The 27,462-nt window shown below is 42.7% G+C and overlaps 1 protein-coding gene across 1 annotated transcript; it reads left to right on the forward strand.

Moving 5' to 3' along the window:
• LOC147207335 (SMAD family member 6-like) lies at positions 1–24,190 on the forward strand. The gene is made up of 4 exons (XM_086107293.1): positions 1–1,261; positions 2,191–2,244; positions 3,200–3,259; positions 23,246–24,190. The coding sequence occupies exons 1-4, from the start codon at positions 607–609 to the stop codon at positions 23,881–23,883; spliced, it is 1,407 nt and encodes a 468-aa protein (XP_085963419.1). The 5' UTR covers positions 1–606; the 3' UTR covers positions 23,884–24,190.
• The last annotated feature ends 3,272 nt before the right edge of the window (positions 24,191–27,462 follow it).

Genomic DNA, 27,462 nt, shown 5'->3' on the forward strand with positions numbered 1-27,462 from the left:
GCGTGTGTGTGCCCGAGGAGGACTTGGTTGCAGGAGGCTGAAGACGGACGATTGCAACTCAGTTTGAAAGAACGGAAGCTATCCTTAAATAAATAAGAACTCCAGTGTGCCGCCTTATCTTCGAATTTTGTAGCAGGATTATTACGGGATCTCTGTTGACTCGGGATTTACGTCGGAGTGGAGGTATATGGATGGAGGAATTTCCAAAGCGGGAGGCAAACCCCTGGCAGGATCTTGGATGTAATCTTGCACATGCTGCTGTTTAGAAGCTGTCAATTGATAGAGATAGTGGCCCTGGAACGGTTTGAGGACTGGGTGCAGGATGTGGACTTGAATGAGTTCAGTTTCGATGAAGTTTAGTCGCTGAATGTTCAACGTGTGCGTGTTTCACGTGGAGCTATGATGTCGAAGTGAACACTTTCTCTCCCAAATGCTGCGCGAGAGCCCGAGGACGGCCACCCTCGGCTGCGCACGTTGGGCGCACCGTGCACCATCCGCACGTCTCGGCCGCCGAGTCTAAAAAAAAAACAAAAAAACCCCCATGTGGCACCCTCCGAGAGCCGGACGGGACCGACGCGACGCATCCGGGACGGTCTAGGTTGTCGTATGTTCAGGCCGAGACGCTCCGGGCTCGTACGGCGACTGTGGAGAAGCCGTGCGCTCACTCAGAGCGATGGAAGCGGCCGAGCTGAGGGAGGATGTCCGTGTGGCTCCGGGCTGCCCAGAAAAGAACAGGGGCCGGTGACACGCGCCGGGGGAGACCCCGCGGGGGAGCTGGTGGAGAAGGAGGAGGGGGAGCAGGCTGAAGACGACCCTGGTGCCTCGGGTCGCACGGGCTCTCGCCGTGGACAGGAGGTGGACAGGACGGTGACCTGTTGTTTGTTTGGGGAGTGGGATCGCAGACCTCGGAGCCCCCACACGGTCACCCCAAAAGACAACAGGGGCTCTTGTGAGTGTGACCTCGTGAATATTGCCTACGCTTTTCTCAAAAGACTGCCGGAGAAAAGTCTGGATCCGCTGCTGAAGGCTGTGGAGTCCAAAGGAGGGGTTCCGAGCGAATGCGTCATGGTGCCGGGCACTGAGCTTCGGTTGGGGGCTCATTACGTCTCGCCTCAGTACCTCCTGGGTCTGATGTACCGATGGAGCGACCTGCCGCCCTCAGCCCGACTCAAAGTGCTCCACCACTGCCAAAGTTTTGAAGGGGGGGACGATGGGAAGGTGTGCTGCAACCCTTACCACTACAGCAGGTTATGTGGGCCAGGTGAATATCTATCTATCTATCTATCTATCTATCTATCTGTCTATCTGTCTATCTGCCTGTCTGTCTGTCTGTCTGTCTGTCTGTCTGTCTGTCTGTCTGTCTGTCTGTCTATCTATCTATCTATCTATCTATCTAACATTAAACCATCAAATACTTTGGGGAGGTGTGTATCCTGTTAAAACAGTACAGTACTTGTAAACACAAACTGCATACGAGTACATGGATTTTAGCTGATATCAAGGATATTAAATACATGCCTAACCCTTCTCATACACTAGCATGTTGTTATTCCTGTACATTGTTAAAGAATCTAGGTTTTTTTCCCCCTTTTAAGTCCCAATACAGCGGATAAGAATACACCATCAACCATTGAAGGGACACCAAAGAAGCGACCATCCAATACTTTTTAAACATTATTTTTATAATTCATTTTAAATAACCTTTTTATTCCCCCAGACATGCAAACACATCTGTTTTAGGCTGTTTAAATTCACTCCCAAAAAACTTGCAGGCAACATGATCCGATTGAAGGTCACTCTCAAGTTGCAAAGCGGTTCTTGTTTTTTCTTTTTCCTCCCCCTTGCTGTCTCCCTCTGTCAAGGAGGTCCTCTTCTTGTTATTTAGGTGAAGGAGTGCCGATAATATACAGTTTGCGTAGAGCTGGCGCCAGACTGACTCGCTGGGTATCTGACAGAGGACTCGGCAATTACTGCCTGTGCTCTTAAAGGGGCCGCCACTCCGTGTCAGCTCCGTTTTGAAGGGATCGAGCCTGCGAGTGCACGACTGCACGACTTGTGCTGTTCACTAAGCTGCATGAATCATTTATTATTTCAATTATACATGACCAACAACACCGACTGCTCCATGAAATATTGTCATATTCTAGTTGATGATTTCAACTTTGCAAATGTTGGTGTGTTTTGTTGCAGAGTCACCTCCTCCCCCATATTCGGTGTCCCATTCGGATGAACACAAGCCACTGGGTGAGTTTGGCAGCAGACACACGACAAAGCAGTAAATGACAGGCAGCGTCGTCTTTCAGCCAGAGCAGCCTGACACATTCTCTCCTGTGGTTGACATCATAGGTTGCAAGTAAAATTACAGGTTGAAAAATAGTTTGACTAGAGATGAATCTGATCCGTAATCATATGTTGCCACTGAGTGTTTACAAAGTATATGAAACTACAGTCTAGGTACTGGCTACTAACTTTAACCGGTGACCCGCGATAAGCAGTATGTTATAGAAAAATAAAAGGATGGATACATTTTTCAAGACACATTTTCTGCTTTTGGTGTTAACCAAAAAATGAATATTATTCCAAAGAAATAAGATGATACCATCGTAAATAATAATCATGAAAAATGATCGACAGAAATTTTAGCGCCTGCTATCAGTGCAGTGCACAAGAAATGACACTATTAACTTTAATGATGCGTGGAAATTATAACATGCCTCTTCATATCTTACATTCTCAATTAACACTTGTCAATAGTAGTAACATCAATAGTAAAACACTCTGCCTTAACCTTGACAGAAAGTCAGAACACAAACTGTATCGAGACGCTTTGAATGTACAGCAGTGTGTTGAGCATCACGGAATGTCCCGAGTTTATTTCTTACAAAAAACCTTGCTAAGAGAAGTCATTATTTGTAAATATACGAAAAGTGTTTCGACTGAAATGAGTTTATGCGCTATCTAACGTCATGCAAAGCTTGGTGTGACTTGAGAGATGACTGATTTTGGCCACAAACATTTGGTCTAATTTCCAGTGACGCAACATCAGGCATGTTTAAGTTCCAGTTGTCTCTTATTGTGTTGACCAAGACATGTCGCCGTAATCGTTAAATGAATGTGAACCGGAAGGGAAAATGTTTCAATTCATCCAATCAGCTGCACAAGTTTGTAACGCGCTTTCCATTTTTGCATCATTTTTCAGACTCTATACTGTCTTACACTGAAACTCCGTCCTCTCCCATCACACCGACCGACTACACAGGTGAAGTACATTGCAGTAGTTTTAATATTCATGTTTGTCTACCCCTGTTATGGCTGGGCGCTTGCATTTGTTTGCATATATACATTCTCTCATGTACTTTGAAAGTATTCACGGCAAAAAGTATTTGTGTGGTTTTGTGTGAGACGTACAGTATGTGCAAAGACCCCCCCCCCCAGAACATCTGCATGGAGTGATAAGTTGTGGCGGTGTTGCAATGTTGTGCCTTCCTTCCTATTTTCGAAGGCTGTTAAGATAACCTCAAAGCCTGCAGCATAAAGCCTCCATTGTCAGTTCGGCATGGGAGACTTTGTGGAGGTCTGGGGTCTCTCGCTACCCTGATGCTGCAAAAGTAGCCTTCCACTCCCCCTTTCCCCATCTCTCTTTTCCTCTCCACCACAGCCAAATATTTCACTAGGATGAAGTTGCAATAAGATCCCCACGCATACACCCAATCCCCTTTGCCTCTCCGAGCACCCATCCCCCTCTTTCTTCCCTCAATCCCTCCATTCCTCTCGGCAATTGAGCAGTGGAAAGAGACTTGTATTTTGGGGGCGGGGAAGCCTGGCGGTTGTGATCTGGCTTAGGTGTAGAATTTGTGTGTGTATATGTGGAAAAGGGCAGTTTAGCGTTGCACTTGGCCAGGAAACAGCCCCCTCTAGATGATGAAACTGGAGCTTTATTTGTTTAAGTGCTGACTTCGGCCAGAGAGGTCCGTGTAGTATGAAAAAAAGTCCACAAACCCACTCAATCACGTCTGTCCGGACCGGTGCTGAAAGATGGATGGGCACCTATGAAGTCTGCGTCATATTGTCACGGCATCCCAGACATGTCCGATGTACAGCTGATGTATTCATCACAGTCTTGTCTTGTCACGAGTGTTGGAGGCCGCCTGTTGCGGGGCACTGAGAGATCCTCAAGTCATTGAGAACCCCCGCCCCCCACCCCATCCCCCTCCCCACATGCATAGCTCACTAGTTTTATGGGGTTTTGGACAAGATATTTGATCATGGTGTCATGGTGACGTACTGAAGAGGACTCTACCCAAAGTTTGAAGTGTATTGCAAGGTTTCCCAAACTTTTTCAACTCATCTAAAAATCTGTCTCCTCCATGGATCACAAATGACTAAAATGTATCTGTTGTCTGAGAGATGCAGATGATTTTGAAGCAGCCTTCAAGCGCTCTGAGGTGCATGTTCACCTGTGCTGCAATAGCACACTGCAGTGTCCTCCGTAAAAGAAATCAAATAAATACATTTTTAAACTATCCATCTAAACTACACCAAAAATTAAAGTTTTTGTAACTTTGTTGGTTCAGTGCTTTTAGGTTCTACCTTCTTTAGTATACTTCTTCCTCTCTTGTGTCTATGACACGTTTTTTTCAGAAAAATGCAAAAGTTATGAATCAAATTGTTCGCCGACATCAACCCAATGAGTGGATTGGAAGTTTGGATGCCATTCACAGCTCTATTATAAATGAATGTTCAAAAATTCTGTTTTCCCCAAATTATGGGACATTATTCATTCATGATTCTTTTTTTATAATTAACATGTTAATTTATGGGTATTGTTTTGCCTTCAGTATTATGCCTGATTTATTTGCAGAGAATTCAATATTTTTTTTTCTCAGAAATTATTTCCATCTCTTTTTTCTCTGAATTTATTCTCTGAATGGTTTGCATAGAAGTGCCGTGAGCTGCATCAAATTTAGGTCGGAGAAAGGTGAAAGCATGTTGAAATTGCTCATTCCTGTTTAAAAGGGTCAAATGTCAAAGTTCACTGAAATTAAAAGCATCAGGAATATTCAGCAATTTGGATGGGCCTTGTTGTAGGTCTGGGCTGTATTCTTCTTGTTGGACATGTTTTGAATCTTGAATGCTGCTTTTAGTAAAGCAGTCTCCCTTAAGACGAGCGCTTAAAGAGTTTGCAGCCATCCCCGTTTTATTTAAACTTTGTGAATGTTTAGAAGTTTGTCATTCATCTACTGAGAAGCGACAGACTACACTGGTTGATGTGGCCCTGTTTAGGAAGCCTAAAATGTCAACATGCACATTTCAAACTCATAATCAAAACTATGATTGTTTTCCTCATTTTGTGATTTGATTTCTAAAATGTTAAAGTCTGATTTGAATTAAACACACAAACTACAGGGATGTTTTCGAACAAAGTTAAATGAAGATTGGGAGGGAGTCGACCTTTGATGGCGATTTGGTCATTGTTTTCAAGGTGAACCGTAACAGGAGGCGCCACTGATTGTGCCTGGCGACATGAGCAGAGCTAGATTAGTTTCCTTACAGACATGCTGCGTGTCGTGTTTGTGAGAGAGAGAACGCCTGTGTGTGGTCTTAGCTCCCCTGCCCCCCACACCGCACCCCACGAGCGCTCCTAGTGGAGCCCAGAGCTGGAACTTTTATGCGGTACACACAAGAAACAAACAGATCTGCATATTGTTCTCGTCTCAGACTTTGTTCGGCACTTTATGAGATGCTCCTGTGGCTATACAGGTGTTTAAAAAAAAAATTCCATCCAGCTCAACATGTTATGTTGTCAATGAAGAGGCCGACTTAAAAAACATTTGCTGTCTCCTGTGAATCTATTGTGAGTCTTCTACTAAATAGCCTGTGATGTTTTCTACACAACAAATGTGCTTTGGCTTCTTCTTTGAACCAGCTATTTGCTCGAGGTTTAGAACTAAAAAGCAGCAGCAGGGTGTGGCCCATACATACCTTTGCCCTGGCCTCTTTTATCATTCAATCAGTTAACGTTCCCTTTAAACCACCGCACACGGCACAGCTCTAAAAACGGAACTCTAGTAGACTTTTATCCCTCATGTGACACCATCAATTTTTATCATTCAGCTCTTATTGTCTCTGTCTGTCTGTCTGTGCGTGTCTGTGTGTTTGTGTGTGATCGTGTGTGTCTTCAAGTGAGACAGGGAGAGACAGAAGAATTTCTTCCATGACTCGCTGATACGATCTTTTCAGTGTGTTCAAATAGGGGTTCTATGAGGACAAACACGCATGCACTCACGCACATGCATGCGTGGGTTAAACGGAAGCGGGTTGTTGCCTTTTCTGGCATTTCAATAATAAACGCGCATGTATGGATTGGTATACGTATAGTTGACTTGATTTGAGTTGTTTGTTATATGGGTGCAGGGTGTTTAACACTGCTGCCATACGGCAAAAGGTTAGAACGTGTTGTGCCTTTCTGGTACTTGGCAAAATTCTCAGGTTTTTAATTTTAATTGAAGATGGAATTGTTCGAAGGTGTGAATGTAAGTCTGCCCCTTGAAGTCAGCTGGGATAGGCTCCAGCCCATCTGCAACCCTAGTGAGGGGAAGCTGCACAGAAAATGGATGGATGGATGAAAGTTCTTATTTCATACCAAGATCAAGTAACAGCATTCTACTTTCTTTCTTAATCACTGATGCAAGTATTTTTTTTTTTTAGCTGATTCAAATCTGCCCTTATTTTTTCTCGAGCACATCAGGTTTTCATCCATGCATCCAGTCATTATTTGAGCCACTTATCCTCACAAAGCTCGTGCTGGAGCTGATCTCAGCAGGAGGGCAGGAGCGAGGGACACCTTGAACCGGTTGCCAGCCAATCGCAGGGCACACATAGGCGAACACCCATTCACACTCACAGTTGCACTTAGGGACACATTCGAGTGTTCCATCAACCTACCATGCATGTTTTTGAAATGTGGGAAGAAACCGAAGTACCTGGAGAAACCCCAGACAGGCATGGGGAGAATATGCAAACTCTACACAGGAAGGTTGGGGCTCAGAATCAAACTCTGGACCATTCTACAGGGAGGCGGACATGCTGACCAGTTTCCACGTGCCGCCCTCAGGCTTTCATAATACCACTGCTACTACTAACATGTAATATAGGAATATATTTTGGAAAAACTATGAATTAAGGGTTAGGTTTAGCAACAGGTGGAATTTCTAAAACATCATAGTTGTAAATTACAACACATGGTACAATTCGTACTGCAAAACTTTATATTATAGGTCAAATTTAAAAATGAAAAAAATGAAAATAGCTAAAAAATATAATGCACTAGAAAAGAGGTCAAGACATTTTTTAAATCAGCATCAGAAACACTTTAAGGGACACATAAAGCCATCTCAGAGTACAATTTGCTGTTGACCAGCGTAAACTGAAAAAAATGATGTGCATAATTTACTTTTGTTTTGTCAAGTGGCCACAAAAAATTGAATAATCTGGATCCAGATACATTTTTTTAAGTAGATGTATAGTCTACCCACACAGTCATGGGTGCAAGACGGTCTCAATTGCCCATGTCACATGCGCATTTGACCAAATCATCCGCAAGTGGTGATCTTGCAGTCTACCTGCCAATGTCATGCACGGACCCCGGCGAGTCTATTTCTGTTTCCGCAATGTCAAGCACGGTGTCCTCGGGGGTACTGCGCTCCCACCATCCTAATTTTAATGCAAATAAAGAAAGGATGCCGCTATGTTTGGCCGTGAAAAAGCCACGTTACATCCCACAATGGCGCACAACAGCGCAAAAGCCCTGTTAGGCCTAATTCTACCTGTGCGAACTCTAATAAAATACCAAATGAAAGAAAACTCCAGCCATCCACACAGTTAGGCTATGCTTTGTTTGGGGGATACAACTAGGTGGTCAGCGAGCCGGATGTGGCACTTAAGCAAGAGAAGAAGCACCCCCGCCACCCCCTGCCCAACACATCATATTTTTGTGGTTTCTTTCTGTAAGCTAAGCAATGTAACAGCCAAACAATCGTGTCTCGAAGCCCTGTCTTTACTCACTGCAGCATTAACCCCATGAATTGGCTCTTTGACTGATGGGGCACAGCCCAGGAATGTTGGGAAGTTGGGAAGGTGAGGGGGAGTAGGGTCTCGCTGCAAAAGAGGCGGGAGTGGGGGGCCGGTGGGGTCTGACTGACTCTGGAGAGTGCCATTTGATACATGTTTGAACATATCACCGTTAATAGTTAAGACACACAGAGAGGAGCTGACATTCTTGAAAGTTTGGGAGACAGTTTTAAGAAAGTGCTGTTGAAGTGGGCTTGCAAAGTATTCCGTGTTAGTTGACACTGTTTGACAAGCTTTGGTAAACGTTCTGTTGGGGTTCTGTTATTCTTGAGTACACATCAGACAACGAACACGAATATAAAATCTGATTCCAGGGCAAAATCTAGAAAGAATCAATTCCCGAGATATGATCAGGGCCAATGTAAAAATTGTGCAAACAGGAGACATCCAAATTGCGCTGTGACAAGCTTAGATGTGCCTGCCTAAACCTTAGTCGCCTGCTTTCTGGCACGCTTACAACTCTTGCTCTTATGCCTGACTGAGACACATTAGGCTATGGAATTCTACATCAAGGGTTGGCCCATTAACCCGTCGCCATTTCCTCAAATATTTTCCATCATGCCCCTTTTTTCAGCACAACCTTGTAAAGACACCGACTGACGCGTTGGAAGGCCATTTGTTTTCCCAATGCAGTTGCGATGTTTCTGTTTTTCCACGTCTAAGCCTATATTGCATCATATTGTTGCAATTTGATGTGAAAGCAGCAAAAAAAGAAAAAAAATATTCGAGGATTAAGTTTGTGTTATTAACACAAGCCCGAAACTGACTGGCCACAATTTGACCACTTGCAAAGTACACTGATAACCAATGTAGGAGTCGAGGAAATGTTCCTTTCCAAACCTACTGATGTTTCGACTGCATCATTCTAAGAGCTGTTTCTAAGAATCAGAATCCCAATAACAGACACAGCTCTCTGTGTACTGTTATGCAATACCCCTGACATTGAAAACCTAGCATTATTAGGTAGATTTTTTTTTTAATCAATACATGTCTTTTTAATATTGTCTAATTGCTCATAATGCTGATTGGTTAGTTTATTCAAAACTTTTCATCCCCGTGGCTTGTCAGTGCAGCTAAACTACCAGACCTTGTGTTTATCCGTTTTGACCACTTATTGCCAAATACACTCGAATTTGTGCTTACGTGTTTGATCTAAATAAAAAATGAAGTTCCAAGTACTGTATGTTTCCAGACTTTCTCCTCAAATCTTCCGTTATCCAGTCAAGCTCACCAATCTAATGCCTTAGCAGTGGCACTCGCTTTCATTAATGTACTATCAGTCCGACCGAGGTTAATGGGCTGTTTACATGTGAACTGACACAACAAAAAATGGGGAATAATTGTCTCGATTTGGCAATTTGAAAAATGTCATTGTATCGCTGGCATTATGTTTGGCGGACTGGCATGACCTCTATTACTCAAGTAGAAATATAAATATTAGGATTTAAAAAGACTTTCAAAGAAGTATCAACTTAAACTTTTTACTCAAGCAAAAGTGTAATAAATGCTTTCAAAACGACATAAAGTATAACAGTAAAGCCAGGGGAACAACTGCATTGAGGCAAAAGTCAAGTCAAAAATATTCATTCAATACAAATATATTAGAGAGCCATGTGGACTAATTACTGAGTGCTGCAGCGGTTGTGAAGGCTCTATATTAAAAAAAAAAGCTGTATTGTATTATATTCCCATTAGCGTAGCTCCATCTAGTGGATGCATAGCAAAACCACAGCAACTAGTGTCGCTTCTATTCTATGCACCTTATAATGCAGTGCACCCTTATATGAAAAAAGTTTTATAATAGGCCAGTCATTGAAGGTGCACCTTATAATCCAAAGTGCCTTATCGTGCAGAAAATACGGTACTGGAAATGTCCACTTAAGTAAGGTAACAAAGTACTTTTACTGTGTACTTGACACCTCTGCATATTGACGACCATGACACTGACCTTTGTCATTTGCATTTTGGAGATGAGTTTCATCATGACTTGGGGGGGGTGACTGGTTGTCCAGCCCCCGAATTGCTCCCTTTAAACATTTGAAGTGAAGCTTTAGGGTGGTACAAAATGCCCATTTTCCCCCCGAAGCTGTGTCATTATGGAAATGAACCCTCGCAGAAGTAATGAGAGATTAGTCCTCATCCTTACCGTGTGAGATCAAAAACAAGATCGGATCACGTGTCCCCCGGTGTTCCGACCTTATCATCAGTTTTATGCCTGAGTTTTTGTCAGCTCCACCTACTGATTTTATGTCTTCTCTTGCCTTTCGTGTTTATTGAACGCACTCGTAATTCCATTGCGTTTCGCTTGTCCTGCCGTTCTCTGCGTCTTCCCAATGCACTGCCTTAGTCCATGTTGTTAAACCTTCACAATTTAAAATAAGGTTTAAATTACAGGACTGGCTGTGGCTTTCCTTTGTTCCCTGAGTTTCTGCCAACTCGCAATTTGGCTTTTAATGGAATCCTGCCATGCTGCTGAACTTAAAGATTCTTTGCAGATGTTGAAAGGGACTAACTCGACAAAATGTAGGACAGCGTACCCTGTGCTGTGACTGTGGATGCAATGTGGAATGACTCAAAATGTGTTTATGTTGGAAAAGCAACACTCGCCTTGTTTTCCCAAGCTGCGGCGGCCTTTTTTGTGTGTCAGCAATATTTGCATATTCATCACGGAATCATCTCATTTTCACAAAGGCCACATGAGAGACACAACCCAGAGTAAGTGTATTTTTTGTCCAATATTAAGGAGTTTTGACATCAATACCGTTACATTGGAGATCAGTCATCAGCCCCAACGCTTTTGGTGACACGGTTGTTGTTTCCCTTGTCATACAAAGCTCACCATACTTGACTTTGCTGTGCAGACAGTATGTTCCGTTTGTGGACCACCGTATGCGCTGGTTGAATTTCATACTCAGATAATTCCCCCTAATTAGCCATTAGTCGGAATTTCTTCCTCAGAGTGGAACAAGTGGATGTGTTCCATCACTAATGTGTGTAATTACGTTGTGAGGAGTGAAGGCCATAGTCGGCCCACGTGAGGCTCAAATGTGACACTTGTCAACTTGACCTCCAGGACTGGCTGAGCGGGGAAGGAAGTGTCGAGGAAGAGGGCCTGTCCAGGAATGTGTTGGAAGGGGGTGGGGGGTGGGTGGGGGGATGTCAACTATCAGGACCTGCCTTTCCCTTACTCTTTTCCTCTCTCTGTATTCCTCATCAAATAATCAATCACTTTGACAAATTAGTTAATTCAGCATCAGATTTATGTCTCTGTATGATATATAATTTATGGATTTGATTTCAAAGAGTGTTTTCCTCAAGCATGTAATCACAGCTAAGGGGGCTTTATTACATTTACTGTACAAACCCTGATTCCAGTAACACTGTTAAAGAAAAACTTGACGAATATACTTGGATATATAATATATACAGTATATCCAATATATAATATATACAGTATATCCAATTTGTGTCACTCAACACGTCAACGTCATCCAAGTTTTTTGAGATGATCTGATTTAGTCCTATGTGGGCAAAGAACTCTTTTTGTTAACTTTAACTCCAAGGGCTCTATTTCTGAATCAGCGCAAGGTTCACTGCGCCTGTTTGTCAATTTTGCAGACCAGTCCCCACCATGCTGGGCAGGCCTGCACAGCAGATAAAGTGTCTGGCGCAGTGAGTTGGTGGCAGAAAGTCGATCAAAATCTTACCTCTGCTAAGACAACATCGAACACTGGCACAGGGTAGACAGCTGGTCTAATGCAATGTATTTCAGTCATAAGTATATAAAGAGCGGGCATCAAAACTTTGGAGCCACTGTTTTATATTTTTAAACCATCACACTGCAAACAATTGGGGGGAGTGGCAGTTTCTGAGTGCCCACTTCACAGCCCAGACTGTAGTGCTTGTCACGTTTGCGAGGTGGGGGTGGACCCCAAAAAGCAGTCAGGAGCAGGGTGAACTTGACGAATTATATTTAATAAAACAGAGAAAACTGAATCCAAAACAAACAAAGTGCGAACAACCAAAACTAATCCAAAGTAGCAAAACAAAACCATGACTGTGGCAAAAAACTAACAGGAACAGAACCATGACAGAAACAAACATGACAGTTGCAAGCAAACAAACAAAAAGCAACGAACAAACATGACAGTAGCCAAGAGCAACACTGACCCGACCCTGAGTGTTCGGGCAGGAGTCCTTTTATGCAACTAATAATTACATAATGACCAACAGGTGTGCAACTGCAGGGGGAGCTCTACAGTGCCACCTGTTGGTCCCAAAGCAAATCATGACAGTACCCCTCCCTCAAGGGACAGATCCCAGATGTCCCAAAGTTGTCCAAAGGCTTGCCTCGCCGGGGAACAGGAACTAAAAGCGACGGCAACCCTTGCCTCGCCAGAGAACAGGAACAAAAGCGACGGCGACCTTTGCCTCGCCAAGGAACAAGAAAGAGAAGCGACGACAACCCTTTGGCTGGGCTTGGCCTGACGTGGACGGAGTTCGACATAGCGGGGGACATGGGACAGCCGGACGTGAACAGGGACTCGGCCTGACGTGGGTGTGGACGTGAAATGGCTCGTCATGGACGTGAATGTGAATCAGCTCGAACAGACACGTGACGAGCCTCGGCTCAACGTAGACGTGGCTTGACGAGACGAAAACAGGACCGCCGCATCACCAGCGCTGCCTGAAAGGGAAAAGGGTGTCGGCCGCAGACGCGTTCCACCAGGCACATGGTGGAATAGGGACCAGTCCTGAGTACCTGGTCGGGTCATTCTGTCACGTTACACGGTGGTGGTGGACCCCAAAAAGCAGGCAGGAGGGAGGAGCAGGGTGAACTTGACGAATTATATTTAATAAAACAGAGAAAACTGAATCCAAAACAAAGTGCTAACAACCAAAACTAATCCAAAATAGCAAAACAAAACCATGACTGTGGCAAAAAACTAACAGGAACAGAACCATGACAGTTGCAAGCAAACAAACAAAAAGCAACGAACAAACATGACAGTAGCCAAGAGCAACACTAACCCAACCCTGAGTGTTTGGGCAGGAGTCCTTTTATACAACTAATAATTACATAATGACCAACAGGTGTGCAACTGCAGGGGGAGCCCTACAGTGCCACCTGTTGGTCCCAAACCAAATCATGACAGTGCACGAATAGTGTGCTGCTTTTAAATGGAATGAAAGGAGCCTCTTTGATTGGTGATTGCTGAAGTCAGCTGCGACCACCCCCACAGCGATGTGACCCTCCCTCTTGCAGATCCGCCAGTCTGTGCTCGCCTGTGGCGGTGACGAAAATAGAGTCCAGTTGGAATTGATGGAAGTGTTCAGGGCTCCATCCAGTGCAAAGCATGTCACATTTCCCATCTTGGTTGGCAGTGATGAGTCTTTCAGATGCAATGAAAGTGGACATGTTGCCATCATCTTTGTGATCACTCCTCCCACCATTTATCATGGACCTTATAATAGAAATAGTCCACAAAATCAAAGCCAATGGTACGCTTGCTCTTCCAGGAGCACAATGATAAATAATAACCAGAGGTGGGCAAATTTACAACATTTTGCGGGTCAAATCATCACCACGAATTAAGGACCGTCGGCCAGTCTGTCATTTCTATTTTGACCATGCTTCTGTCATCGTTAAATTAGTTTGTCACTGCTAAAATTACAGTTCATCACTGCTAAAATGATAGTCATCACCACTATTCACTTCTTCTTCTCCGTCTACTACTACCTACTACTTCACACACAAGGAGTGTGTCTACTCCGGTAAAGAACCGCACCATCTACCCTGAAAACTAAAACAAAGATATTCCATAAAATTTACAATCATTTCTTTGACACAAACATTCAATAAATAAACAATATAACATACAGTGTGTGTCCTTTCATCCAGTAGGCGGGGAACACCCTGAACCGGTTGCCAGCCCTTCGCAAGGCACACTTAGATGAACACCCATTCGCTCACATCTACACCTAGGGACAAGTTAGAGTTTTCAATCAGCCTGCCATGCATGTTTTTGGAATGTTGGGGGAAACCGGAGTACCCGGACAAAACCCACGCAGGAGAACATGCAAACTCCACATAGGAATGCTGGAGCCGGAATCGAAACCTCCACCTCTGTACCGCGAGACAGATGTGCTAACCGGTTGTCCATTGTGCCGCCATAAAGTTTTAAATGCAAATAATTACACATACATAAGATATTAGGCTCAAACAACGATTGTAGATAGTGATAGTGATCTATAAAGGCTCAGAAACTTGGTCCAACATTACCGGTATATTGTGTCAACTCTCAAGCCAAAGCTTCTGTGTGGATGATATAATGCTTGGACATCCACTTGACCAGGATAAATGATGCATGTCATACGCGAAGAATTCCTTGGCCCAACTTGGAGAAATGCAGGAAACTTCTCTCTTCCTCTGGAAGAATTCTTCTTGAGTCGCACATCGGTGGAATTCTACTGGCATACTCAGATTCTAAGAAGTTGGGCAGATTCTGAATGATGGATTATTTTGTTGTTGTCTTTTTAAACAAGACGCATCGTGTTTTTTTATTTATTTTTTTACACTGCGACATCAAAAGGTCATACGATTGAAAAACGGAGAGGGAGCAATGTGCGTGTTTGTGAGCCACAGCCCCATTCTGGCTGACTGAAGCCAATGTCTGGCGATAACACAGTCCTCTGATGGCAGAGATAGTCAAGACGCCAGCTGGATTTGTGGTGTGCTGGATTTGAAGTCGCTGCTTAATTTTTGTTGTCCCAAACAAAGAAAATAGCATTCGGCGCCAGAGGGGGAGGCGGGATTGTTCTTCTCTGAATTATCTGTGAAGCACTGATTTTGGGGGAATTTGAGGCTGTTGAAACAAAACATGTCAGAGGTGACTGACAATAGTAGATAGCCGAGTTCTCTTTTTTTTTCCCCCTCTGCAACCCCCCGACCCTGACTAAAACTATCCACTTCTTTCAGCACAGTGGAAGAGTGTAATAACTGGAGGGGAATCTAATCCTTGGCAGTGGATGAAAGACAAGGGTCTCCCTCACTCCCACTCTTTCTCACAGTCTTTCTCTCCATTGTTTTTTGTTTTTTTTTCCAAGGATGTGAGTTATGCTTGGCGGGTTCTCTCTCTCTTTCATTTTCCAGTTCCCTTTTTCACTTTTTTTCATCCTTCGACTTCCCCAATTTCTCCCAACTGTATTTCTGCTCCCCTGCAGGTCGAGGTTGGCAACAGGAAGCCTATCTTGCTGTGACCTGGACACTTGTGAATTTAAAGGCAACAATTCAGCTCCCATTTCCATATTTCGCATAGCCGAGTGTAACTTTTTTGTCGTGGCTGGAAAGAAACCGAAATAGGTGGTCATTTTTCGGCAGTTTGACGCTGAATGCCTACTTTATTGTTCAGTGACCAGGCAGCCAAGTCACTTCAGGCTCTACTTTCGTAGACAACGCATGCGGAAATGCTGGCCATTCTCATTTCTGTGCAGGCGCAAGCCCCGATGCGCTTGTTTGGTATCATTCTACGCCAAACTATGCAAGGATGCGTCTTTATCATGTTTTCCTTGCACCTGACAATTTGGTGGCAGAAAGTCGTCTGAACTATACGCCTTCTTGGACCACGTCTAAGTTTGGCACAGTAGGTTGGCTGCTGGTCTAACACAATTTTGTTTGATTTGTTTAGAGCTGATTCTGAGCTGCGCAGACATGTGAGCGAATGGCATACTATTTCATTCATACAATAGGACAAGAAGGGGCATTAAAGTCTTTGAATCATTGTATAAATTATTTATGATATAATAATTTAACACATTACTAATAGTATTATCATTATCACTATCGTTATTATCATTTTTAAATCATCACCTTAGCCAGGATGGAGCTATGGGGGAGTGGAGGACACATGATAAATGATTTTGACGGCCATATTTAAGTCATCTTTAATGACTTTGACATTGACATTGTTTGTTGCAGTTACAATGCTCACTCACAGATCACTGTGATTCTGTTCCCCAGAAATTTCTCCACGCGAGATGTGAGTGCGCTGCATTTTAAGAGAATGAGAGGAGCTGCTTTGATTGGCAGCAATGCGGTTGTCTGTATTTACACTCCCAATGGTGCAAACTGCCCACTGTTAGGCAGACACTTGCTGGCGAGGCATCCCAGATTAACTATCAAAAAACATGCATAAGGTGCTCATTGGTGGGAAAGGAAGATTTGATTATTTCGAAAGAGAGACATATAGTTGTGATGTCTGATGAAGATATCAGTCTTCTGGCTGGAACTTTGTGTTGTCTGCTCTATTACAAAATTATGATGAGGTCGAAAGCGTTGACCATGTAACACATTCCCCAGGTATGTGAGAAGCCCCAAGCCCAGAGAGGAAGCGGGAAAAAAAATGCATGTTAAAAACACTGGATGAGGGAGAATGTTTTACAGTGAGATTGGCACTAAGAGACACTGCTTTTGAAATAAAGCAACAAAGGTTACTTATCTAATTGGTAAACCGTGCAGTTTAGGGTTGGCTGGCTTAAATGCTTGCAGGACGCTGTAATTGCTGCCAGCCCTCGCATCCAGATGAATGCGTACAGGCACGCACAATCTTCCAGACACACACTTCCTCGGCCCAAACATAAACACAGTGATAACCTCGCATTTTAACCTGTCTTTCGAAAAAAATCCATAGAAGAACTTAACTTCTCCCAAGCTCCTCCCTGCTGCTGCGCACTCACTCACACACGCTCATTATACCTGGAGTTGGAAAAAAGCCAAGCTGAGCCTGATGACACTAAGAACCATGCCAAAAACATTAAACACGACATGCTGCACCATACATTCGTGATTGATCATGTTTGTGTTTTGCTTTTGACGTCACAGAATAAGTGGAGCCATTGGTTTATTTTAAATATAATTGTGCGTCTGTGTTCCGTTTCCATGCGCTCCTCGTTTTTATGGACATCATTATATGCATTAAAGGTAAGAAAGAAACTGTAACTTAATCAGTCTTGTGAGTGATGTCAAAGAAAAAAGTCCCGACAGATTCCAAGAAACAACTAGTCAGTAATTAGAGTGTGCAAACCTCTGCAAAGAAAGCTCACTTCCCTACCTACATTGCAACAATTTAACTGGCTAGATACATGCACATCTTTGGATTGCCGCAATTGAAAGACTCTTTTTCGAAACACACTGGTCCGGTGAGTTAGGGATAGTGTGTGCTCTTTGTTGTAAAAGAAATGGTGTCTCATTACATGATGACGGGATTTATTCACTTACATACTTATATAGCTCCTGGGGAAGTCCACGACAGGCAACTGAAAACTGTTTTTTTTTTTCAACGATTGCGAGTTTGCATTGTATGTTGCGTATTGTGACAACTTCAATGTTAGGGTACATGCACACGACAGGGAAACACGTTTTTTCTTTGTGATTTTGGGACGTCAATTTCAAAAAACAACAAGCGCAAAACGCATGTAGAAGCACTACACACAATCACAGCAACTACTTGGATTTGGATACAACTTTATTGTCAATATACTTGTCCACCGAGGTCTTATCTAAAACATTTTTTAAATTCCTTTTGTCTGCATATGTGTGGTTTTAACTTTGCATGATGAGTCTGTTTGGACGACATAGTGGAGTAATCTTATCTAACTTCACAACCGCGCCGTTGTTTTGGCTGGGACGGACTCCCACCTGTCTATGCAGAACGCACGTTCTCCACTTTCACAGATGACCATGTCAAGTAGTAAGACTAAAATTGACTCTGAGAGCCTTTTACGACCAAAATGGCATTTGTATAGTTTTAGACAAAATGACAATCAATGGCGACCAATCACGGCTCAGCTTACGAATGTCACGTGACCTCAAAAAAATAGGCGAGCTGTTCCCTGAGCCCTGAGAAACTGTGGTGTCTTTTTAAATCCGCAGCGGGTGGCAAAATGGCCGCGCCCTGAGGTGGATATAAATGGTTGGATTTTGCTGCTTAATTCGTATTTCACAAACCCAATAATAAACAAAGTACCACATTTAGTCGGGCCACATAAAACATAACCATGTAGCGAAAATTGTTTTGACTTGACTTCTCCTTGAAGCTCAGTTAAGTGCTTCATGGCATTTGGTTGGATGTTGAGGAGTGACACGAGGAAGAAACAGGTAGGATCTTTCTTGAGTGAGGGGCCAAAGGGGAGCAAGCAGATTCTAAATGACCAGCTGCAGTATGTCTGAAGTGCGGTGCTTTGCCCCAGTCCATGGGGATATTAAGTACGGCACACATTCCTAATGAAACGTCTTTACAGGCACAGTAGGTTTATGTAACATGTTGCATGACTTTGTTGCTGAGAAACTTCATGTTTTTGTAAATTGCTACTTTTGTAATTCATTACTCCCAACGCTGCCAGCAAAAGACAAACGGCCTGAATAAAAGTGTTGTTTTGGCTTCATAACCAGCGCAAGTGAAGTAATCTGAAAGGCCGCTTAACACTCAGCGAATCAATCGCCAATGCGACATGCCGCAACAATATTTCACAGCAACACAATAGACAAACGTTTCTCGATTTAAAAAGTGACAGTGACGAGAAAACCATTTCTGTTGGCTTGATCCCATGTTCTGTCTCTCCAATTGTTTCGCTGTCCGCTAGCTAGCTTACCAGACTTTGCCTCTGCCTGTTTCCCTCGGTTTCAGTATATATTGACGAAATGTCATTATAGCATGGCCCAAAGTGGACCTGTCGTTTTGTCACTTAAAGCTTCGAGCCGTTTAAACAATGCCTGCAAGCTTTAAGGTTTACAGTGAGGCATACACTTTTGTAATAGCAAACCAAATTGCATTGGTCCCTTGATTGTTTTTGTTTTTTTAATTCTTATGCACGCACAGATGAGCTCTGCAAGTCCCTTATGTTGCGAGGATTTGTATCTGGATTATTCCAAAACAAATAAAATTAAGAGTTTTTACTTTGGGTTGTGCAAAATGTTTAATTGGCACCCATCTCAGCTCACAATGTGCCATTCTCTTCTCAGTCACGACCCCTGACCCTAGAAAGGAAGAAAAGTAGCATTCCACTTTTTAGATGTGACCTCTGGTGGAGAAGATAATTGCAATGTGACAACTTAGCCATGTGACAAAAAGCCCCGGTCTCCCCTCCATCTAGAGAATGCACTTTGACAAAGAACTGGACTTGACCTGACCTAACCTGTGGCTTGCCAACGAAAGAAATGTCTTTAGAGCTTCTGGTTCTTGAGACTTCTTCCGTGTCTTCTTCCTGTCTATTTGTTGAGTCACTTGAACTGTGGAGAAGTTGAGCCTTCCTCACAGTGTACTACGTTTGTTTCATGCCTACTTTGGGGGAAAAAAAAATATTGTGAACTCATAAAGTTTAGTTGTGTTTCCGCCTACATTTTTGTATTAACCTATGACAGGTGTGCGTGTGTGCTTGTGTGAGCATGTGTGTGTGTGTGTGTGTGTGTGTGTGTGATTGGAGAGCTGTAAAAACTCCAGACTGCAGGAGTTGCTAGCCTGGAATTCACTAATGACACACGTGGGGCTCAAATGAGATGTGCAATTTTGTGTGCATGTGTTTGTGTATACGAGAGTGTGTATGTGTACGTGATCATAGTTTGTTTGGAACCACTAAGCCCAATTTTCGCATGCATATGCAAGGTGCTATCTCATCACGTAGTGTGCGCTCGTATCTTGAGCTTCTTTTACACAAACGCACTTATATCTCGTCCTTCATTGGCCTCCTCCTCCCTGCGACATTAGCGACTCACTAACCCCAAATTAACATGGCCGCTGCATACATAGCACACCTAATGTCGATACCAGTTTCATCCAAATGCATCTTTTAATTTAAAAAGCGGGGTAGCCTTTCTGGTGGTGGAAGGGGGGGGGGGGTGCTCCGGTGGAATATGACAGGAATGGGGCCATGGGCTCACGGGTCTTTAAATCCTCTGTGTCAGTAGAGTCTCTGGAGAAAAATAATGGCATCACTCTGTGAGGGAGTTAATGTGAGCTGATAGCATGAGGGCTTGGGGAGGGGGGCGGGGGTCCAGGGTTCACAGGCTTGCACAAGGTTGACAGAGAGCTGAATGCTTCCCACCCCTCTCGTCTTTGCTACCCTGCACCTTCAACTCGAAGTTAGCATTTGAAGGAGTGATGAGAAGTCGGAGGATATCGCTGGGGGAAGTGGACTGTTGACACCCTTCTTTTAATAGACACCAAGGTGGCAAATAAAAAGAATAGCTGACAACCAAACATATACCGAATAGTCTTCTAATTGTCTATTAGAAATAAGTAAAATCGAGTACGGGGCTCCTCTCTTTCGGACGGACTTCAGTACAGTGGTGCGGTGGTAATGGAACAACCTGTAACAGAAAGTGCAAAAATAACACGACTACGTAACAGTTGTTTATAGTCTAACTTCAAACCAATAAAATGTAGACTCGATATACAGTACCAATGTTAGTGATATGGTGATGAGTCCAACACTAAACATTGTAAAAATGCTTACTGGGAGATAAAAGTAGATCATCTGATTATTTGTCGCCTTGTCTTGAACTTTTGAAACACATTTTCCAAGAATGTAACATCAGATCCTTTCTGGACATAGATCAAGATAATCCATGCATTCCTGAACAAGCTTTAAAGCGAATAATTAAAAAGACCCCTGAAGCACAGTGTCTCAAAACAGCCCTTGAGCATGTTTCCTTCCTCTCATGGAGTCAGAGGAAGCTATTTCCAGTCATCATTATGATTACAAATGAGGGGGGATTGAGAATAGTGGAAAGACAAGTACAAATGCCCTCCGTTTGAAATGTTTCAACCTCACAAAATGCCATTTCTCCATTATCGGCTGTAGTTATACAATATATTTATCCATCCATCCATTTTCTGATCCGCTTATCTTCACAAGGGTCACGGGGCATGCTGGAGCCTATGCCAGCGGTCTTCGGGCAGAAGGCATGGGACACCCTGAACAATCGCAGGAATCAATCACGCTCACAATCACACCATGGCACGATTGAGAGTGTTGCATCAACTTGCCATTCATGTTTTTGAAATGTGGGAGGAAACCAGAATACCCGGAGAAAACCCACGCATGCACACGGAGAACATGCAAACTCCAAACAGGAAGGTCGGCGCCAGAATCGAACCCTGCACCTCTGCACTGTGAGGCCGACGCGCTAACCACTCGATCACCGGGCCGCGACAGTATATTTATCTGAGTAGAAAAGCATCCATTAGATTCTTGTATGGAGAAATACTGTGAACATATACTGCCTAGTTTCTGTATGCATGGGCATTTTTTCTGTTCTCAACCAATTACAACGAACAACGAAATAAACGTCCTTCGGGGCTCAAGAGGAGGAGTAAGCAGCTTTTCAGTTAAATGCATTGATCAGGGGCCTCTCAGCCTTGGCGGGGGGTGTAAAAGCATAATGTGAGTTGCCAGCTCCTACTGTAGGGTGGACTTGAGCCATTTTAACCTTGTGTTTCGCAAAACTTATTGAGCCAAGGCATGGACTGTATTTGTTGAAAACAAAATCTTAAGGGGCACCAACAAACTAAGATGGCACAAAAAGTGGATACACATTTTGTACTTAGGTGGAGGTTTGCACTCATGTTGAGTTTGATTTTGTGAAGAATATTCATTGGCTGTAATTTCTGTGAGGGCCCCCAGGATGAAATGGTGAAATGGTTGTCACTGTATGTCACTGGCAAAGATAGTTGAACAAAGATACATTATTTGCATAAATGAAATCATTTCAGACCATTTAAGTGAAGTTGGATCACTTCCCGCTGTACACTGATGCAGTAGACCTCTACCTCTCCCCATAGACTTATATAACGACTTATATAACACGAGATGTCGCCTGGACTTGGAGACAGAATTACTGCGTCGTACAGAGTGGGTGCCATCTTAAAAGAAGAATCTCGCAATGGCCCTGCCCCTCCACTTCCTTTATTTCTCTTGAGACTATGGGCAAGGGCATACATTAAAAAAAAAAAAAAATCATAACCCGCTGAATTTTATAGCGATTTTCATGTGGTTTGTTTTGTTGACAACATCAGACATGTGGCTTCAATACAAAAAAAAATGGTGCACTTTGAAAATGTTTCTTCACCCAAAAATCTTTATGGAGCTAGTAAGTTGGTAAAAGAGACACCAGTTAGATGGATGAGACCCACATGCATCCAATATTAATATGAAATATATTACATCTAAAATATCATGTTTTCGTGTCACTCCTCAACATCCAATGCTTTGCAAATCCTATAATAAAAAAAGCATTACCGTAATATAAATACCAGAGTGCAACACAGCACAGTATAGCATATAATTAAAAAATGAATGCTTGATGTAATATCCAATTTCAAATGGCAAACTGCTTTCACCATCTTTTTGTTGAGTGCTGCCACTTTGTGATTGTATTGCTTTTGGTTTTGAAATGTGATGCAGTCAGATTTTCAGAAATGTGCACATGACCACTGACAACATTGTAAATTGACGGTTGCAGTGTCATCTTGTGTCTGCCAGATCTGCTCCCACTGCAGAAAAGAAGTGACAATTATCTCATGGACAACGCAACTAACAGTCAAGACCTTTAATCCGTGTCGGTGTGCAAGCGTCAGCCACTCAATACAATGCTGTTTTCATACGGCAGAGGTGCTTGACTTTAAATTGTCCACCTGTCTGGTATCACTGCATGTCTAAAGGTTCTAATAAACCAATCTGTGTCAAAATCGGAAAATAATCCGCCAATTTATGAATAATTAATTAGTGCCATACACAGTTAACCTCACTACAAGGAATGGAAGAGATGGCCGGAGACTCCCGGTTCAAGATGGCGGCTCAGGTTGGATGTCGTCAACCAGCCAAGGCTCCCTCTAGTGGTTATTTATCTTTATGCCTCTCCCTGGGCCCTTCTAACCTTATTGACCTTTTGTGGGCAACCACACTTCCTGTATCTCCAATTCAAAAGTGACTTGGACCCTGACCCTGTCAGCCACTGCCACCGTGAATTATGGTGTCAATTTCCTGAGAGAACGTAGTGTTGGCATTGACGATTGTATACGAGAAATATAAATCATTCCTCTTCTTTTCTCACCTTTAGAGACTGGTACCTCCCTGGGCTCCCTGGGTTCCTCGACCTCCAGCGAGCATCCTTCTCACTGGTGCAACGTTGCCTACTGGGAGCAGCGCACACGTGTGGGTCGCCTTTACCCAGCCTACGAAGCCTCGCTCAACATCTTCTATGACCTACCTCAGGGCACGGGCCTCTGCCTCAGCCAGCTCCACACCAACGCCAACCACAGTCGCCGTGAGAACCGAGGCAGCCACGGCACAGCTATACTTCCAGCCTATCCCACTCATGGAAGGAACAGCAGCAGCATCCAACAGATCCGCAGTAAAATTGGCCACGGCATTGTGCTGAGCCGTGAGCCCGACGGCGTGTGGGTGTACAACCGCAGCCAGCACCCGGTGTTCGTCCACTCGCCCACTCTGGACCTTCTCAGCGCTCGAGGGATGAGCGTGAAGAGGGTGATGCCGGGCTTCTCCCTCAAAATGTTTGACTATGAGTGCTCCAACTGGATGGCTGAGAAAGGCCTGAAGCCTGAAAGCCAGGAGGGGCCCTGGGACCCCCACAGTGTTCGTATTAGTTTTGCTAAAGGATGGGGCCCCTGCTACTCGAGACAGTTCATCACTTCCTGCCCGTGCTGGCTTGAGGTGCTACTTAACACCCACAGATAGCACCCAGCCTGGATCCAAATTGTAATCCTCCGAGATTTAATATAAAGCTTATATATTTTATAAAATATATTACCATGTAAATACTTCATTTCGTCATTTTACAATGCAACTATTTATGTGTAGTGTCGTGTGTTTATGGACAAAACAAAAAGGAACAAGAATATGCACTTTTCAATCTTTCTATATGCATTACAGAGTTTCTCAGTGTCATTTTGCAAATGTAAAGATATCCACTTTATGTTTTCATAATTTCACCATTTCAAAATATGCCTTACACATGTCAATAAAGCATTTGTATTCAATTAAATATGCAGTGGTTTCCTCTTCTGAAACTGTTTGACGAATCATTAGCACGAAAGGACAGTTTATTGGCATAAAGCATTTCCAAAATACTCTTTACTCTCGATACTCTATTAGGGTTTGTGTGACTTGCAGGTACACCCTGGACTGGTCACCGGTGAATCCCGTTGACATACCCATTGGGGAAATGGAGACGTTGAGACGGTAAGTCACAGTAACAAGGCACGCTAGCATTAGCATTATTTTTGTTTTTCTCGCCATGGATGCACAAAGGTTTTGTTAAATAATGAATCTGCTCGGCTAGTTGTAGTTCATGTCATGCTGGTGAGGTATTGGCTTGGCATGGTTGAAACCCCAGATGACCAGGTAACCAGAAACGCTACCAGTACAAGAAATAGTACCTGGTACAATTGGGTTTTATCAATGGAAAAAGTGTCAATAGCAACATGGATGGGATCCGAAAAGAGCAAAAAAGGAGACATTTGTGCGGACTGAGAACGAGGCAATTTTTAAGCTGTCCACTGTAGTATTGTTGTTTGCTTGCTTATTCCACTTAAACTTTCAATTCCATCAATTCAGACTTCAATTTGCGCTTGTGGTGCACTCCCAAATTTTCTATTGTAAAAAAACATCAGAGCTACTTCAAGTGCAAAACCTTTATTTTGATAAGGTGGACTACTTCTACACTTGTTGCCAACAGTGAGTGCCTCTGTTAGCCTGAACATCCCATTGAGCACCCACTCTTTGGGATCAGTGGAAATGGTCACAATATTACTAAATCATGCACAACATGCCACATGAATGTAATCTGTTAGAGCAGGGGTGCCCAAACTTTTTATTCAAGCTGTCGGATTTCAAGGAAAAAAAAAACACAATTTTCCAAAGTCACAATTTTACACGAAAACATTAAAACTACACTTAAAGTCATTTTATGATCAGCAACAAAATGTACTGTATATCACAAAGTTGTATTTATGGGGAAAACACAGTGGCGTTCCGTCAGGGCCAGCAAGGCCTTCTCTGCTGGCCGAAACATTCTCAGAAAAGTAAATTTAATAAATTTATGTTGTTCTCAGAAAAGTAAATTTATATAAATTTACTTTTCTGAGAATAACATAAATTTAATTTGCTATTTTATTTTCATAAATATGTAAACAAAATTATTCTCTGTATTCTTTACGTCATATTATTTCCACTTAGTCGATAAATAACTTATTTATTGTGGTAGTTTTTAACCAATCATATTTCAGATAGCTTGTGTTACCAGGTAAATTAAACTTGCTCGGGGCCATCAGATTAAACAGAGCAGGCCCCTATGCGCTGTAAATGAACGTGCACCGTCAGGTTGCAATAGCCAATCAGATCACGAGTCTGCGTACCAGGGCCAGCTAGAAGGGTTTACGTCGACACTGGACGTGCGCGTTCGGAGATTGGATTAGCGCCTGCTAGACTGTTGCTGCATTTTGAGCCAAAATGGCCGGAGGAGAAGACGTTCCTCTGGTTGCAGGACTACTTTCCACACAATTTTCAAGACGGACCTTCCACTGGATTTACCAATTTAAGTTGTTTTACCAAGGCAGCAAGGAAACATCAGAGCACGGCTAGGCACTTACAAGCTACGGTGCGTTTAAAAACGTTTGGGGACACTCGCGTAGATCTGCAGCTCAGTGAATTGCCACTACGTTGGTGAGTAAATGAATTTTATTTTACATTTCTTCTTGTTATTTTATTTCGTTAGTATTAATAGTCACGAAATAAAATGACAAAGATACAAAAATGTATCAAATAAATCAGCTCACCTGCAATTTATAATGGTGCATTCTAGTCAGCTTCGTGCACTAAAGTTCGTTCAATCTCAGCTGCTCAACATTTTCAGTTATTTGCTGTTGTATAGCCTATTCTCAAAATGCAAATGATCTGTTAACTTTATTTTCAATGAATAGTTTGTTTTGTTATTGTGTGGTTGGTGTCTTATATGAAACTGCGACATTGCGCAATTTATTGGACAGACTTGTTTGAGATCACACAGCGTAATTTGGGTGGCATTTTATTTAGTATTTTTTAAATCTTTTTATTTTTGACAATATCTGTAAATTTAGTTTCCTGCTCTTAATTGTGAATGCATACTTGATGGTTTTAAATGCTTCTGAAATTAAGTGCTGCTTGACGAGCCTATATTGTGTTAATGTATGTGACGTCACTGAAGGCCTAAGGTTGAAATGCACGGCCCGCCACTGGGAGAACAACAACCCAAGGTTAATAGGAATCAAATAAAAATATTATGAGACGAAAAACAAAAAATCCAATTAAAAATGGCATACTACAAAAAAATAAATTGTGAGAAAACAATAAATGTAGAAAATAAATATTTGTAATGTATGAGCATCAAGTAAAAATAGATGAGACAAATATAAATGTACCGGGATAGAATTGAAATTCTATCTGAATTTTACAATTTTACAATGATTTTATTCAAATGCGTCACACATAAAAGATTACCAAAATAAAAGCCTCAAAACAATTTTGAAGATAAAATGCAAAACGTATTGAACTTAAAAGTTAAATACAACTGAACTGTAATTGGCCAGTGAATCATTCATATGCCATGAGAGGGAGTCTGCATACAACTTGTGGCACTACACTTTGAGAATCACTGTGTTCGAGCAAATACATTATTTTATGCTTACTATTTGGGATCTTGTAAATCAGGCTCAAAGATCTTTGAACCTTTTGATCTTCTTCTGTGAAGCCACTATTGCACACATGCTCAATACTGTTGAACAATACCCCGAAGCTGTTTTACAGGGCGGCAAGGAGTGGCAGCTGCTAGTCCCAGTTCAGTTTTCTGTAGCACAGTCCTTTTTTACTCTTTTGACTTAACTGTCTTCTACATTTATATATTTTTAAAAAATGCTTGATACTTGAGAAGAGTGAAATATGTTTACAAATATATATTTTTGTAATTATAGGCAATAGCATTAAACGTGCATAGTGCACTCAGTACTTTTTGGTTCCATTTGTAAATATATTAAATATTTACAGCGAAAAATGTTGACGCCACAGTATCGCCATCAATTCAAGTTGTACCATCATTTAAAAAAAACATTTCAGGAATGCTTCTTTATTAGTAATTTGAAATAAAGCTTCAAGTATTCAGGCTGCAAGCTGATGATGGTTACTGTATAGAAGAGCAATTGATTGCTGGAGCCGAGACGCTGCGATTTACATATGATCTGATTACTCGACTAATTGCAATTGCTAATGGTGATGAGTCAACCA

Source organism: Hippocampus guttulatus, chromosome 3, assembly GCF_054856545.1.
Source record: "Hippocampus guttulatus isolate MCC_2025c chromosome 3, RoL_Hgut_1.0, whole genome shotgun sequence".
NCBI lineage: Eukaryota > Metazoa > Chordata > Actinopteri > Syngnathiformes > Syngnathidae > Hippocampus > Hippocampus guttulatus.